General features: G+C 44.0%; 1 protein-coding gene across 1 annotated transcript in view; it reads left to right on the top strand.

Annotated features, from left to right (window-relative positions):
- Nucleotides 1-17510, top strand: part of ATG2A (autophagy related 2A) — a 153141-nt gene that overhangs the window by 61262 nt on the left and 74369 nt on the right. Inside the window, exons 12-16 of the mRNA XM_077287720.1 lie at nucleotides 6906-7065; nucleotides 8245-8328; nucleotides 8545-8709; nucleotides 11170-11413; nucleotides 11664-11766. Of these exons, the coding sequence (XP_077143835.1) occupies nucleotides 6906-7065; nucleotides 8245-8328; nucleotides 8545-8709; nucleotides 11170-11413; nucleotides 11664-11766 (756 nt within the window). The remainder of the gene's footprint in view (nucleotides 1-6905; nucleotides 7066-8244; nucleotides 8329-8544; nucleotides 8710-11169; nucleotides 11414-11663; nucleotides 11767-17510) is intronic.

Here is a 17510-nt window from a genome sequence, read left to right as displayed (position 1 = left end):
GCATCTGTAACTTGTGGGTGCAAGTAGCAATTGCAATTAATTGTTTCCCACCCAGGGACTGCTTTAGGACGTCCCATGGTCCTGTGTCCCCCAATGAGGCGTAGGAGAAAAGGAGATTTTTGTGTACTCACCGTAAAATCCTTTTCTCCGAGCCAATCCTTGGGGGACACAGCACCCACCCTGTTAGCCTATTGGCTTTGGTTTTTGTTGAGTTAACTTGGTTTTTGACATAGTTCATCCTTGTTAAATATTAAGCTCCTACTGCTTTGTTTCCGAACTGGTTCACTGAGAGCCAGCAGGAGGGTGTATACTGCAGGGGAGGAGCTATTATTTCTGTGTTTACTTGGTGTCCTCCTAGTGGCAGCAGCATAACACCCATGGTCCTGTGTCCCCCAGTGATTGGCTCGGAGAAAAGGATTTTACGGTGAGTACACAAAAATCTACTTTTCTGGGCTTCAGAAAAATCCTGCAACCATTCCATGTGACTATGGATTGCAGAATTCTGACAATGTGCTCACTCTCTGGATTCCACTCTGCCATCAGTTCAACCGGTCATCACATGACTGCACGTATGTGAGTATGTGGTGATCACATGCAGACTAGCAGCTTTACCTGCTTTTCTCAATGTTTTATAGAGAAAAGCAACTGGGAATGCACTATGCAAATCGCATACGTGCAGTCACATGATGACCGTCCCATAATGCCTTATCCGAGCACGTTCGCTTATCACTAATTGCCATCTATCCATTATAAATCCCTGCACAACATTAATGTGCGATGTTTTACACGTCATATTGTCAGTCCCTGGGCTGTGGGTTGCAGGACAAGGAAGGTTCTCCAGGGCTAAAGATGCTTCTTGTAACTGCTTTTTAAAGGCCATAAGATGACGGTCCTGAACAGGGGGCCCTATTGTATTGGCTCCCCAATAGGTTATATCAGGGCTTTAGAGACGGTGTCTATTTTGGTGGAGTCAGTATAAAATGAACAGACGCCTAAAATATATAATTTGGTACAATAATTAAGTGCAGGATGTGCTGTAAATGTTTTCATAAGAATTTGGGAAAGTTATAAAATGTCCTATAAATGTCAGTTCTGTTCCTGATCTATGGATCTCGGCTTTTAGCTGAGATTAATCTGTGTTGCTCTTTATACACATGCTCAGAATTGACCAGTGCTGTGGAGTCGTAGTTGAGATGAATCTGCTGCATTTTATCCACATGCTCAGTAGTGACTAGTGCTGTGGAGTCGTAGATGAGATGAATCTGTGCTGCACTTTATACACATGCTCAGTAGTGCTGTGGAGTCGAAGAGAAATTAAGCAGTCGGCGCTTTGGCTTACTGACTCCACAGCCCTATAGTATATGACAATGGGATTTCTAAATTACACAACTTCTTTAATAACTGTGTAACTTAAAGGGATTGTTCACTTCTGAACAAGCCCTTATTAATATGTCAGGGAGGTGGGAGAAAAAGAAGATGCTCTCCTCACTGATCTGTTGCAACATTCACACTTCGTTTGAGCCGAGTTGGACGACTCCAGGAACCCTTGTTGCCTGTTGACTTGTTAAGAATATATTTCATAGATATTAAAGGGGATGTCCGACGTGGGAATAATTTTTTTTCTAGGTAAGAATGGTTTTAAAACCAAACAAAGGCAGCAGTAGCGGACACAGACAGAAGAGGGTGCCTGTGCGACAAAAATATGTACCTGATGCAGTCCAATAGCTCATCATATTGTATAATTCCAATAAATAAATAGAAAAGTTTGCGCCTGTATACACCCTCGGTGAGAAAAAAAAAAGATAAATAAATAAAAACTAGATAAATAAATAAAAACTTGTGCACAATCCCTTTGAATAGGATTTACGTGCAAATACAGCCTCTGAATTAAGGTCCGCTTTGTGCAATGCAAGTTTTCCGGGTTAAAACTATTGGTGCATATGCAAAATTGTGACTACTCCCAATAGCCAATATAAATAGTTAATTTTACCTTATCTGTAAGGTGATGTTGAAATCCTAAGTGAAAACCCTGCAGTCTTCTCCTTATCTTCCTTCACAGCTTACCATGGTTACTAGATAGAATCCGCATTCCTGTAGCAGGGACCCTGATGAAGGAGACCGTGATCTCTGAAACGCGTTGGATTTGGTCCTAACAGCGCCTCGTATCCCTGCCAGGGTGGATAAAAATCAATGTTTTTTAAAAAAAAATCAAAAAAATCGGATTTTTTTGATTTAAATCGGATTTTTTTCAATAAACTGCTTTTTGAGGAAAATATTTTACCATCCAAAGGTTCTTCCATCATGAGATAAAGCTGAGTTGTTTAACTCAGTAGAATAAAGGCTGTATATGTGTAACATTCACAATGCCATGCTCTTCCAGAGGTTTCTGTAGGATTAGTGGGCAGTTTCTCTCCTATATTATCACAGACGCTCGCTTTACTTACGCAGTTCTCAAAACTGAATTTGAATCCGCAGAGGTCCCAGCCTCTTCTTCATGGCAAAAATGTTACAACATGAACAGAGTTGAGAAAAAGACCTTAATCCTATTGTTCTACAAACCTATGAATACAGAATCAACCCCTTCAGTGCCAAGTCCAAGAAGTTAGACAATATGTTTCTGATTGTTTGGAGTGGAATAGATCTGCACAACACAAGAAGAATGTGAATCTAAGTGTTTTGAGGAGGAAGGGCAAGCAGACAAAAAAATGAAAGTGAAACTTTGAGCACAATACTGCAGCATAGCCACAGACAGACAAGTCTGGATCTGTTTGTGTGTACGATCTGAGGTTTATTACATTCTTTCCTTATAATGGCAGCAGGCCGTAAAAGAGACCCAGTTTGGGAATATTTTAATGAAGCTCCTTCGCCTATCGGTAAGGCAGGCATGCGTGCAAAATGCAAACGATGCAACAAAGAGATGCAAGGCCTGGTGGCGTGAATGAGGCAACATCATGAGAAGTGCGGTGATGAAGATGACCAAAGAAACACTTCACTATCAACATCTTCATTTCCCTTCTGGTTGCAGTTTTCATAATGTGATTTCAAACGGCAAACAAGTCCTTGGATATCCTTTTGACAGTATTTGCACTTTGCTCTTGCACCTTTCTTTCCAAGATCTGCTGCTGGCATCTCAACAAAATGAACCCAAATAGGGTCTCTCTTACGACCTGCCATGGCTCACACAGATCACTTATGAAGTTTGATTGTTACTACAGCCAAGTACTGCTGACTATCCAACAAGTTTGGGCATGTCAACTGAATGGAAAAAGAAACTAAACCAAAAGTGAAACCAAGCTAGAAGTGTGGAATTAAAGGGGCAGTATGAACAAAATGTGGAGGCTATTAATAGTTTATACAATTAAGACATGCTGCTTTTAAACACCTACCTATTGCCATATAGTAAAACAAAAAAGATTTTTACTTACTTTGGGGTCCCCCCCTCACCCTGGCGTTAGATCGTTGCCCCTAGTTTCGTCCGTGTAACTATGGGCGCACATGCGCACTGCTCTCACTTCTCATTTTAATCGTGATTTATATTAAAAAAAACCTTTTGATTTAAATCAGTGATTTAAATCATGATTAAAATCATGATTTAAATCGATCCGATTTAAATAGAAAAAAATCTTTTGATTTAAATCGTGATTTAAATCATGATTTAAATCGGCATGATTTAAATCAATCCACCCTGATCCCTGCATACCACGTGACACCCTGCGTCACCTAAGGTCCTGCTAGCCGGACGCGGCATTGCATTCTTTGACTACGGGGCTCGGTGAGTCCGTGCTACACCAGGAAGGAGGCTTAGGGAGCGTGTGTCACCGGCCGGGACCACGCTCCTGAAGATTTATTATTGCTGTTAAGCTGCCACAGGAATGCAGATTCTATCTAGTAACCATGGTAAGCTGCAGGGTTTTCACTTAGGATTTCAACATCACCTTACAGATAAGGTAAAATTAACTATTTATATTGGCTATTGGGAGTAGTCACAATTTTGCATATGCACCAATAGTTTTAACCCGGAAAACTTGCATTGCACAAAGCGGACCTTAATTCAGAGGCTGTATTTGCACGTAAATCCTATTCAAAGGGATTGTGCACAAGTTTTTATTTATTTATCTAGTTTTTATTCATTTATCTTTTTTTTTTTTTTCTCACCGAGGGTGTATACAGGCGCAAACTTTTCTATTTATTTATTGTTGTAACCTTTGACAATTTTGTGGAGTTGCCCTGTTTGCAGCCGTATACTAAGAATACCTCTCCTGGCACGTGCGCCTACCCATACGTATATATATACAGTGCCTACAAGTAGTATTCAACCCCCTGCAGATTTAGCAGGTTTACACATTTGGAATTAACTTGGCATTGTGACATTTGGACTGTAGATCAGCCTGGAAGTGTGAAATGCACTGCAGCAAAAAAGAATGTTATTTCTTTGTTTATTTTTTTTTTTAAATTGTGAAATGTTTTTTCAGAGGGTCATTTATTATTCAACCCCTCAACCCCCCAGAATTCTGTTTGGTTCCCCTAAAGTATTAAGAAGTAGTTCAGGCACAAAGAAGAATGAGCTTCACATGTTTGGATTAATTATCTCTTTTTCCAGCCTTTTCTGACTATTTAAGACCCTCCCCAAACTTGTGAACAGCACTCAAACATGGTCAACATGGGAAAGACAAAGGAGCATTCCAAGGCCATCAGAGACAAGATCGTGGAGGGTCACAAGGCTGGCAAGGGGTACAAAACCCTTTCCAAGGAGTTGGGCCTACCTGTCTCCACTGTTGGGAGCATCATCCGGAAGTGGAAGGCTTATGGAACTACTGTTAGCCTTCCACGGCCTGGACAGCCTTTGAAAGTTTCCTCCCGTGCCGAGGCCAGGCTTGTCCGAAGAGTCAAGGCTAACCCAAGGACAACAAGGAAGGAGCTTCGGGAAGATCTCATGGCAGTTGGGACATTGGTTTCAGTCAATACCATAAGTAACGTACTCCACCGCAATGGTCTCCGTTCCAGACGAGCCCGTAAGGTACCTTTACTTTCAAAGCGTCATGTCAAGGCTCGTCTACAGTTTGCTCATGATCACTTGGAGGACTCTGAGACTGACTGGTTCAAGGTTCTCTGGTCTGATGAGACCAAGATCGAGATCTTTGGTGCCAACCACACACGTGACGTTTGGAGACTGGATGGCACTGCATACGACCCCAAGAATACCATCCCTACAGTCAAGCATGGTGGTGGCAGCATCATGCTGTGGGGCTGTTTCTCAGCCAAGGGGCCTGGCCATCTGGTCCGCATCCATGGGAAGATGGATAGCACGGCCTACCTGGAGACTTTGGCCAAGAACCTCCGCTCCTCCATCAAGGATCTTAAGATGGGTCGTCATTTCATCTTCCAACAAGACAACGACCCAAAGCACACAGCCAAGAAAACCAAGGCCTGGTTCAAGAGGCAAAAAATCAAGGTGTTGCAGTGGCCTAGTCAGTCTCCTGACCTTAACCCAATTGAAAACTTGTGGAAGGAGCTCAAGATTAAAGTCCACATGAGACACCCAAAGAACCTAGATAACTTGGAGAAGATCTGCATGGAGGAGTGGGCCAAGATAACTCCAGAGACCTGTGCCGGCCTGATCAGGTCTTATAAAAGACGATTATTAGCTGTAATTACAAACAAAGGTTATTCCACAAAATATTAAACCTAGGGGTTGAATAATAATTGACCCACACTTTTATGTTTAAAATTTATAAAAATTTAACTGAGCAACAAAACTTTTTGGTTTGTAAGATTTATGCATCTGTTAATAAATCCTGCTCTTGTTTGAAGTTTGAAGGCTCTAACTTATTTGCATCTTATTAAACCTGCTAAATCTGCAGGGGGTTGAATACTACTTGTAGGCACTGTATATACTTTTTTCATATTGTATAATTCCACCTGCTTTGGAGGTAGGAGTGACCCCCTTACCTCTTGGGCCCCAAGGGTATGTCTGTCCTTAGAGGCACATGCTCTGCTTTCATCACCCCCATGGACCCAGTGAAGGCCCTAGAGAAGTCTGTGGCAGCTCCATTTGGAAGTCAGCAGGACTTCTGCAGCCTGTGATCAGAGCAATATCTGATGGACTCTTCTAGTCCGGTGACCACTGCAGCCAATCACATGCTGCAGCGATCCTGGTCAATTCCAAACCAAGACGCAATTCTTCCCAAGCAGCTGCTGCTAGGAGGTGTATATTTCTGTGTTGGACAACCCCTTAACAAAAGAAAAAAAATTCTGATATCGCCTGCTTTATTTCTGTGCTTTGGTCTTTGTCTGGTGTTTTTTTTTCCTTACCCAAGCATATATCTGAAGTAGAGCTATGAAATAAATATACATGTTATGTTCCAGTAGTCATTATAGATATTGGAATGGAATGTGTTTACTTTTGGGCCCACCACCTCCCAGGATATTGGGGGTGACTCGGAAGCTGTCTGGAATTCCTAACCTCTTTAGAAGATTTGGAGACTTGGTCACCTCTTAAGTGCAGGGTAGCTGCTACCTCCTTTACTACACGGACTCCTATGAAAAGGCCACGTGTTTACACCTTCTGTTCGTAGCGATCCTCGGGGGTGGGGTGAGATGGATCCAACCTTAGTCTGACATCACTTGTTGAATTTACTATTATGAGCAACTGCTCTAAGATCTGTAGTGGCTGACATTTTTTCAATAAAGTACATTTACTGATGTTTTTTTTTTTTTATTAAAAAAATCCTATGTCATGTATATAGGTATAAACTAAACGACTTGTCTAGTGTTCTGCCTTTGTTAGATACAAGAGGAAAATGTAGAGTTCTGTAGGCCACATTAATGACCCTTGCGTGGAGGAGGGATTATGTGGATGATCTGATGTTATTACTATATTAATGGTTATTTTCTTTCTCTGGCAGAATCTCGGCCCTCGCAGTTCAGGTAGTCGGTGAGCAGAGATCGGGTAAAGGAACACAGCAAAGCAGTATTGACCTTAGTTGTGGAAAGTTGGAGATTTTGGAATGTCTCTGGCAAGAAGGACATGTGTCCAGCAAGGATCCAACCCCAGAATATACTGAGGTATGTGGAGTGTATGTGTACCGACTACCAGTGCTGTACCGGAGGGTCAGTGTAAGGGAGATCAATATTATTAAAGGGAATGATGACCGACACCTCTCCTGGCAGAGGTTTAAAAGGAGACGGGAGTGTGGAGTAACTTGGGCAACTGCATGATACTAGAATCCTCTCTTGCAAAGATCCTTCTGAGTTTTTTTTTTTTTTTATTAAAGCAATGAAAATATTAACAACTAAAGAATCACGTACATACACTCAATACATACAACCTTATACACAACACACAATCAAACCAGTCCCCACTTCCCCCGAAATGTCATTAACACGTTATGTAGAAGTTTGATAGAACTAGATATATCTACTAGCAATCCTGCTGGTCAGTGTCTGCTATTGCTAACCACCGACCCCAGACCTTATCACACTTATAAGCACATGTCCTATTTGTATACAGGACTTTATATAGTGGAATATATTTATTGAGTAATTGTAGCCAGTGAAACATACAGGGGACTTCTGCGGATTTCCATGCCATTATAATTAGTTTTCTAGCACACAAATCTAAGAGAAGAGTATCAGAGGAGCTATCAATAAGCTCATCCATAATACCCAGCAGGCACAATTTAGGGGACAGCACTAGTGATGAGCGAACGTGCTCGGGTAAGGTTATCGGAGCATGCTCATGTGCTAACCAAGTGTCTTCCATGTGGTCGAATAATATGTTGGAGTCCATTCGGCTGCATGGTTCGCTGGTGTTCTATAGCCATGCGGGGATTGCCTAACAAACAGGAAATCTCTGCATGTGTTGCCCCTGTCGAACTGTGTAGACTTAGACAAACCACCGAGAGCTAATTGTGTTACAGCAGAACTTGTGCTGGGCCTTTTAGTTCTACTAAAACTACAGCTCTATTCACCATAGCTGTCACTCACGGAGCAGAGTCCACCCTGCTCTAATCTATGAAGTAAGGAGACTGCACAGCTCTGAGCTGCTCAAGAGACAACTTGAGAATATCCCCTTTATGGGGTTAGTGCTTATTGTAAACTGTTGTACCCTCTTGTCATTGTTTGCTAGAATTTAAGAACTTTTTCTTATAGATATCCTGCATGCTAATGAATACTGAAGAGTGAATTGTTTTTTGTACCAATGACCATCCTGTATTTTAATATGTTTCCCTTTTTTATATTTAGCTCATGATTTTTAATAGTCCAGCATCTTCTTCACGTCCCTGTGCTCAAATACATTATAAGCGGATTCACAGGACGCCATCCAGAGTGAGTGTCTCATCATGTATCTCTGTGTAGTTTTTAAGGCTATGGCATTATTAGTTTATTACAAGATATATATATATTTTTTTTTTCATTTTTGTGGCAAGATTGAGAAGCTTTTTACTATAAAAAAAATTGTTACTGCCATTTTTTCCCCCCTTAAAACGATTTCTCACCTCTTGCTTTTCTCTTCTTCACTTTTTTATGTCCTCTCCCTCTCAGAGTAGCCGTAAGAAACAAGCCGTCAAAGTGAGTGCTGACATCAGAGTGGAACTGGAGGACTTAAAGACTGAATTTGACCTCGGACTCATTGATCGGCTGGGGTCCCTTTTCCAAGATGGAGCCACAAAAGAAGCAAGCCCTCAAGGACACTTCGACTTGCACCTGGTAAGAAGCATCTAAAGAAATCTGTTAGCAGGTTTTTGCTATGTAATCTGAGAGCAGTATGATGTAGGGTCAGAGACCCTGATTCCCGCGATGTATCACTTAGGCTGCTTTCACACTAGCATCGGTACGGGGCCGTCGCCCTGCGTCGGCCCGAGGTACCGACGCATACTGTGAAAAAAATGCCCGACGTGGGCAGTGGAAGCAGTCTTACGACGCTTCCGCTGCCCCATTGCAAGGTCCGGGGAGGAGGGGGTGGAGTTTCGGCCGCGCACGCGTGGTCGAAAATGGCGGTCTCGACGCACAAAAAAAAAGTTACATGTAACTTTTTGTGGCTGCGGTCCGCCAAAACACGACGCAACCGTCGCACGATGGTTGCGACGTGTGGCAATACGTCGCAATGCGTAGCTAATGTTCGTCTATGGGGAAAAAACGCATCCTGCAGACAGCTTTGCAGGATGCGTTTTTTCTCCTGAACTACGCAATGCAACGTATTGCAAACGACGCTAGTGTGAAAGTAGCCTTAGTCTACTGGGTGCAGCACTTGGGATAGAATCACTGCTCTCTCTGTTGCAGAGCTCTGAATGCTGAGCCCTGTATAACCCCGCCCACACCACTGATTGGTCACTTTCTGTGTACACTGTACTGACAGCTGCTAATCAGTGGTGGGGGCGGGGTTGAACCAGGAGACATCTAGTCCTGTAGTTTTAATCTCCTGCTGATAAAACAATGGAATTAGGGTCTCAGCCCCTACCGCATGCTGCTCTCAATTACATAACAAAACCTGCTGACAGATTCCATTTAAGACACAAAACTAGGGAAGAAACATAGATTTAGTGCCAGCGATCCTTGTGCTGTTAGCTAAGCTAGGTTTCCTTATAATAACACAGGTCAACAAAAAAAAAATTTTTTTTCTGGTGTCCAAAATATTTTAATGAATTTGGGGTATTTTTGGGGTGCTGATTCTGAATATGCTATCAGTTTTGCCAGATTGGCTCAAGTTTTTGACATTTTTGGTATCTTATTTATAGCACTTGTTGGTAAATGCGACGCATCATCTCATTAATTTCTTTGGATTAGTACTTGAACTGAGCAGTTCTCAATATAGTTTTGTGTTAATTAGTGTTCTAAAAGTTTGTTCATAGCTTGATTTTTGCACTAACTTTATGTTGTTGTCTGTTTTCCAGTGAAAAGCATGAACTCATCAAGAAGAAGTTGTCTTAACGATCCAGACTCATTCTGTTACATTTGTGGTGAATACACACTGCCAAAACATAGAAGAAACATAACAGACTTCGTAAAAAAAGTGTATTTTGCCTATTTTGGGGTTATGCTTGGGGACCAAGACAAGTTTTGGGCACCACACATAGTGTGCAAAGCATGTATCGAATTATTACGAAAATGGAGCAAAGGACAAAGAAAAAGCTTCAAATTTGGTGTTCCAATGGTGTGGAGAGAGCCAAAAAATCATCATGATGACTGTTATTTCTGTGCAGTGCAAGTGCAAGGATTCAATAAGCATAAGAAATGAAAATGGGAGTAACATGGAATCTGCAAGAAGGCCTGTCCCTCATTGTGAAGATGTGCCTGTACCTGTGTTTACCATAAATAACAGTCATCATGATGATTTTTTGGCTCTCTCCACACCATTGGAACACCAAATTTGAAGCTTTTTCTTTGTCCTTTGCTCCATTTTCGTAATAATTCGATACATGCTTTGCACACTATGTGTGGTGCCCAAAACTTGTCTTGGTCCCCAAGCATAACCCCAAAATAGGCAAAATACACTTTTTTTACGAAGTCTGTTATGTTTCTTCTATGTTTTGGCAGTGTGTATTCACCACAAATGTAACAGAATGAGTCTGGATCGTTAAGACAACTTCTTCTTGATGAGTTCATGCTTTTCACTGGAAAACAGACAACAACATAAAGTTAGTGCAAAAATCAAGCTATGAACAAACTTTTAGAACACTAATTAACACAAAACTATATTGAGAACTGCTCAGTTCAAGTACTAATCCAAAGAAATTAATGAGATGATGCGTCGCATTTACCAACAAGTGCTATAAATAAGATACCAAAAATCTCAAAAACTTGAGCCAATCTGGCAAAACTGATGACGTATTCAGAATCAGCACCCCAAAAATACCCTAAATTCGATGAAATATCTTTGGCACCAAAAATGCTGTTGACCAGTGTAATTTATGATGTGCTTGTTTAGTTGTAGTTTTTACAGCCAGTCTACATAAATCTCCTTCCTTTTGCATTCTGTCTTCTGTACAACAATGTCTAACTTTGTTTGGATTAATGTTGTGCTGGGGAGAACAGTGACTGTCTGGATTTCAGTCTGACTTATTCTCCTTTCCCTCCAAACAAACTATTGACAGAGACATACGACTGTATATCCTGCTGCCCAATTTAGCTTTGGCAAAGCCGCAACTTTTTTTTATTTTTCTATGCCAGATGGATGTGACTCCTGCTCCTGAAGAGGACACAGAGGTACACGTATTGGCTTCTAAAGCACACATACATCTCCAGTTCCCAGTACCAGACCTAAGGCCTGCTGCAGAGCGCCGATCGTGGGCCCAGAAGACTATAAGGAAGGAATGTCTAGAAATGGAGGTGGTGGATATGGAAATCAGTACGCAAAGAAAAACTGGTACAGAAGAACCCAGCAAGATCGAAATAACATTTGGAGACCTGCATGGTAAGATGAATTGTCATGATTGGAAGTTTCCTAAATGCAAGGAGAAAGCACGAAGAACAAAGGGAGACGTTTCCCATTGCAACCAATCAGATTCTTTCTTTTCAAAAAAATTGGCCTCTGATTGGTTGATAAAGTTTATTTTTCCAAGTTTTCTTTGAACATTTTCTGATAAATGTCCTCAATGGTGTGCTGAGCAGGTTGGAGGTAAATCTGTGTGTAAATTGTGCGATGTTCACTCTGATCTATTCAGGTGTATACTCCGATGGTAACAAATTACGCGTTCCTTGTCTGAAGATCAGTAAAGGAATAGATCCTCTCGCCAAACCAAGTGGAAAGAAATTCACCTTCCCCAGGTTAGTTAATTTTGTAATAGATATACATATTGCAAATTACTAAACATCAACATACATTTTTATAAAGTATTCATGGGGCCATTATATAAAAAGGGACTCATCGCCTCCTGTAAAATTTTATGAAGTGAAAGGAGACCAAAATATCAACCTTTCTCAAATATATATATATATATATATATATATATATATATATATATATATATATAATGCTGAAAATATTTTTTTTTATTAATATCTCTGGCCCTTTAAGAAAGAGAGCCTGAAGTCAGCTCAAGACAGGTTCCCCGCTGTCTCACTATTTTGACAGCTGTGTGAGATATCACTGTCTAAGGGGTGATTCAGAAGAGTGTGCAACATGGAATCAAACGGGAGATGTGTGCAGTTGTGTTCATTCTGCACACTATCGGATACAGACAGAAAAGGGCCCCTGTGCAAGAACAATATATGGGCTCTTTGCAGCACAAGAGCTCCTAAAAATGCAAAATTGCACCTGCTTTGGAGGTAGAAATGCACCCCTTACTACTTGGGTCACCCTGCGGTCGCACATGTTGCACCAAAGGTATTTCCATCCCTTATGCTGCATGTAGTTATATAAGAAGATATGTAAGATGGATTCCTGTTTATTATGTAGCAGTAGTTGGATAGAAACAGCAGCTGTGGTAAATACTGTCACAGCCTTCTCCTCAGCGTGGCTCGGTTAGGCTACTTTCACACTAGCGTTAACTGCATTACGTCGCAAATCCGTTTTTTTGCCGAAAAAACGGATGCGTCAAAAAAGTGAAAAACGTATGCAACGCATACAGCATTTCGACGGATCCGTCGTAAATCCGTTAAACGTTTCCGTCGAAAATACTGGATGCGTTGCATACGTTGCATCCGTTTTTACCATCCGTTGCATCCGTTTTTACGACTGATCCGTTTTTAAAAGGGAGGCTCCCAAATTTGATTGGCTACTGGAAAATATGGAAAACTATATAGTTACTGTTTTTACAGCCCATCTTTGAGGGTTTTAGTTTTGTGGCAGCGATGGAAGGTGTTCTTGTGAGCATTGCTAGTTTGGTTACCGACATTATCTTTGAGACGAATCGCCTGGATATCATAGTGCGGGAGAAGGAGGCGGCAGCGGAAAGGCGTAGGATGCTTCTGCAGCAACGGAGACGGAGGCGACTCTGGATACATCCGATTAATGAACTACGGATGATGATAAAGGGATCCAAACCCTAACCCTACCCCTAACCTCACCCCTAACCGTTTAATGAACATTTTCTGACAGTCATAGTGCCACGTATTTCAGTGCCACGTATTTCAGTGCCACGTATTTCAGTGCCACGTATTTCAGTGCCACGTATTTCAGTGCCACGTATTTCAGTGCCACGTATTTCAGTGCCACGTATTTCAGTGCCACGTATATAAGTGTCACGTATATAAGTGTCACGTATTTCAGTGCCACGTATATAAGTGCCATGTATATAAGTGCCACGTATAACCACGTAGTTATAGTATTTATAGTACGTGGCACTGAAATACGTGGCACTTATATACGTGGCACTTAAATACGTGGCTGGCTGGGGTCTTGTGGCTGGCAGTCTTCTCTCTGGGTCTTGCTGGCATATGTGGGGTTGAAGGCCCAGGCCAGGTTTATATAGATTTGGGGGTGTCTGGCCAATTGGCAACAAAATCCAGCTTCTGAGCATGCTCAGTGCAAAAAAACGTATTGCAGCGCTGCATTGCATCGTACGACGTGTCCCGACGCATCCGTCGCTCATAGGCTTCCATTGTAGCCAACGACGTATGCCACAGGATGCGTCGCGACACGTTTTTTAGGCGGAGACAAAAAACGTTACAAGCAACGTTTTTTGCCGACGACGTGTGGCCAAATTTCGACGCATCCGTCGTAAAACGGACACGACGTATGACAATCCGTCGCAATACGTCGCCAATACAAGTCTATGGGGAAAAAACGCATCCAGCAAAAACTTTTGCTGGATGCGTTTTTTCTGAAAAAAGACGTTTTGAGACGTAATGCAGTTAACGCTAGTGTGAAAGTAGCCTTAATGCACAATATGTATTGAGAGGCTCAGATTAACCCTCTATAGGCAGCTAATTCCTTCTTTTGCAGATTTCTAATTTCAGGCAACAATACCCTCCTTTTGCAGATTAACTGTTTACATTCCGCTGTATACTCCTATTATCTGGGATCTTCAGATGCTGTAGTGAATCCCATACCTCCCGGAGAAGTGATTCTCCCCAGGTTTTGCACTCGCTTTAGTAAAGTGAAAGGAAAAATTGCATCTCTGTAAGGACGGGTGTAAGGATGTAAGGACAGTGTGACGGGTATCCGTATGGTATCAACGGTTAATAAAATATACAACATCAAATACATTTTCCTATGTTAATAATTGCAATTTATCCTTAAAAAATAAATGCAACATGTATGATCAATATGGGATCCATTTTTTTGTGCATCCATAGACTTCAATAGGTGAGTCTCATCCAAAATACAGAAGAAAATAGTGCATGCTGAAATTTTTTCACATTGACATTTGGTTCCTTTTTAACACTGACTCCACACTTACAAACCGTCTGAACGCACCTAATATTGAGAGAAATCTAGTGATTTGCCAATGACATATATTTGAGAAAAGTCTTTTATTTATATTACTCTGTCGCCTCATTGGGGGACACAGGACCATGGGTGTTATGCTGCTGTCCACTAGGAGGCGACGCTATGCATAATCTGAAAAAGATTAACTGTGGCTCCTCCTCTGCAGTATACACCCCTGGATGGCGTCAGCCTTCTCCAATTTTTGCTTAGTGTCGCATAGGAGGCACACCTAAGATTTTTTTACTCCGTTTTTTTCCGACGGATTATAGATGAAGAAAAGTGGGTCTCCTGTGAGACTCCCGGCATGGCTCCTTCCTCGGCCCCCTATTACGGGGTGCCCGGTTGAAGTAGAGATGGCTATTCCCCATGCCGCTCCTTCCCCAGTCCCTCGGGTGCTGGTTCGAAGTCGAGACTCCCCCTCCTTCCCCAATTCCTTTTGGTTTCTGGGTTGAGGTCGAGGCGAGGATAAAGCCCCCTGAAGGTGACAACAGCACCCTCCCTAATCCCCCTCTGGGGGCATTAGGTTGAGACGCCTCAGTAGGGCCTGTACAGGCAGCATTCTACAGCTCCCAGCAATGGGCCAGCACACTGCGCTTGCATCCAGGAACCCCAGCCCAGCTGCTGGCTCCTGTCGGGGCCGGGGGGAGTGCAGGCAGGCATGGCACAATGCAGACACAGGGCTCCCTGCGCCCCTGTCTCTGCGACAGCACCAGCACTATACTGCCTCAGGGGGACCCCTCACAGGGTCCCCCCTTCCACTTACAGCCCCACCGCTATCCTGCCTTAAAATCCGGGGGAGGTCCGGTTCAGACCGGACTTCCGCGTCGGCCTGGAGCCTTTCTTGGCATCAGGCATCTAATTTAGGCCCCGGCTTTGGCCTAGCTGTGGCTGCCGCCTCCTCTCCGTCCCCCCGGATGACAAATATGACACTCTACAGTGTCATAAAGGGGGTGGATCGAGACAGAAAGGGCGCGTTTTTACACAGCTTTGCCGCCTTTTTCTTAGCTTTCCGCCCCCTTCTCCCCCTGCCTCTTCTCCTTGGCGACCATTTCTACTGCAGCAAGGATTAACCCTGCATCTCCCGGTCAGCAGGACCAGGAACAGGCCAGCCAGTCTCCGGGGGCACAAGACTGTGGATCTTCGGCGCTGGACCTAGGGGCATACTGGTGGGGTAAGATCACAGCTGGCTTGTTTTACTCAGGCTGTGAATCCATATTACCTATAAGGCTCCCCTATAGGTTTCTCTACCCCTGTAAGGTCCTCTGCAGCCAGCCCTTCTGCACTCTGTGCACTATGCCGGGCTCAAGGTCCAAGAGAACCAGACAGGACTGCTGTTATGCATTCTGTACAGCCTGCAGGACCGCTCTCCCCAGTGGCAGCACGTAACGAGCTGCCAGGACTGCATCCAGACTACTGCGTCAGAGCCCCAAGAAGCCCCTGCCAATTCCTCGGTGTCTAATGCCACGCCGGAATGGGTCACTCAGAGGTCGCAATCTATGACGCAGTCTATAGATAACCAAACCTCCACATTGCTTCGGGCTCTGCAGAGTCATGCCTCGGCTATGACCGCTACCCAGCGAAGGGAGAGCTTGAATCAGGAACAGAACGACCTGGTACATCCACGTCTAGGTCAGGACGCAAGCGGACCCATAGGTCAAGTCCATCTGCGTCATCCCATAGCACACGGTCATCCCCTTCTAGGGAGAGACACCGTAGTTCCAAGTCATCTAGACCGTCCCCTTCCAGGTGCAGACAATGCAGATCTCCGCAGTCCCCGACCAGAGAAGGCCTCCTCCCCAGCTCACCCAGCAGGGGACGCCTCAGTGATACACAGGATTCGGAAGGCATCTGCGACTCCGACTCACAGGGAAACGGAGGGGTCCCTGATCCCAATGCCCCCTAGCAATACAGCGCTAGTCGAGGACATAATCTCTTCCATCCATCGGGTGCTGGACATTTCTAATCTGCCACCAGAGGATTTCCTTTGAAGGACTTCTGAAGCCGCCTAAGGTTTTCTCTAACCACCCAGAGTTTAAAGCGATCCTTATAGAGCAGCTCTCACAGCCTGAGAAAAAATTTGCTAATCGCAAATATCTGGAGGCAAGGTACCCTTTCCCACAGAAGGACACCAAGGAATGGACAGATCCACCCGAAGTGGACCCCCCCAGTCTCTAGACTAGCAGCACAGACTCTCCTTTCACTGCCAGATAGCTCAACCCTCAGGGACGCAGCAGACCGGCAGTTAGAACGCATGGCTCGTTCAATTTTCGAGGCGGCAGGGGCCTCCCTGGCTCCCGCGTTCGCTTCAGTTTGGGTTGCCAAGGCCATACTGGCTTGGGCCAAAAATTTACAAGCTGGCCTCCAAGCTTCTGCTCCTGAGCTGTCGAACCAAGCAAATAGCAGTCGTAGCAGATTACATGCTTCATGCAGCTCTGGATTCAGCAAGGGGTGTAGCGGGGATAGCATCAAACGCCATCACAATTCGGCCTATCCTCTGGCTGCGGGAATGGAACGCCGACGCAGCCTCAAAGAAGTCCCTCACGCACCTCCCCTACCTCAGTGGGCGTCTTTTCAGTGAACAGTTGGACAAATGATATCCAACACCACGGGGGTAAGAGTACCTCTCTCCCTCAACTGAAACCTATACGCACTTACAAGAAGTGTAACAAAACCGATTCCGATCCTTTCAGAATTCCTCGGGCTGGTCCGTCTCGCGTCCAGCACAAAATCGTAACCGTTCCCCACACAGGGACAACTCATGGTCGACGCAAAGGTCGGACAAGACCTGGCAGTTAAAAGCAGGCCAGTCAAAGCCCAAAGGAGGTAAACCTCAGATTTTTTTCCTCATGACTCACGGACCCCGGAAGACATCCCACCCGTAGGCGGCCGAATTTGCTCTTCCAGCAAGTCTGGATGCCTACTACAGAAGACAGGTGGGTCAGGGAACTAGTGTCTTCCGGATACAAGATAGTGTTCAACCTCCAACCCACCGAACCGAGTCTTCCTCTCTGTTCCCCCAAAACCGCCAGCCAAGGCTCGTGCCTTCCACCAAGCGGTTCCCTTGCTTCTTCAAGCATGAGTCATAGTACCGGTTCCCACGGCCGGGCGCTTCCGAGGGTTCTACTCCATTCTATTCGTA

The sequence above is a fragment of the Ranitomeya variabilis genome, chromosome 2, assembly GCF_051348905.1.
Source record: "Ranitomeya variabilis isolate aRanVar5 chromosome 2, aRanVar5.hap1, whole genome shotgun sequence".
In the NCBI taxonomy this organism is placed as follows: domain Eukaryota; kingdom Metazoa; phylum Chordata; class Amphibia; order Anura; family Dendrobatidae; genus Ranitomeya; species Ranitomeya variabilis.
Note: the sequence above shows the minus strand (reverse complement) of the source record. Positions and strands in the feature narration are given on the sequence as shown.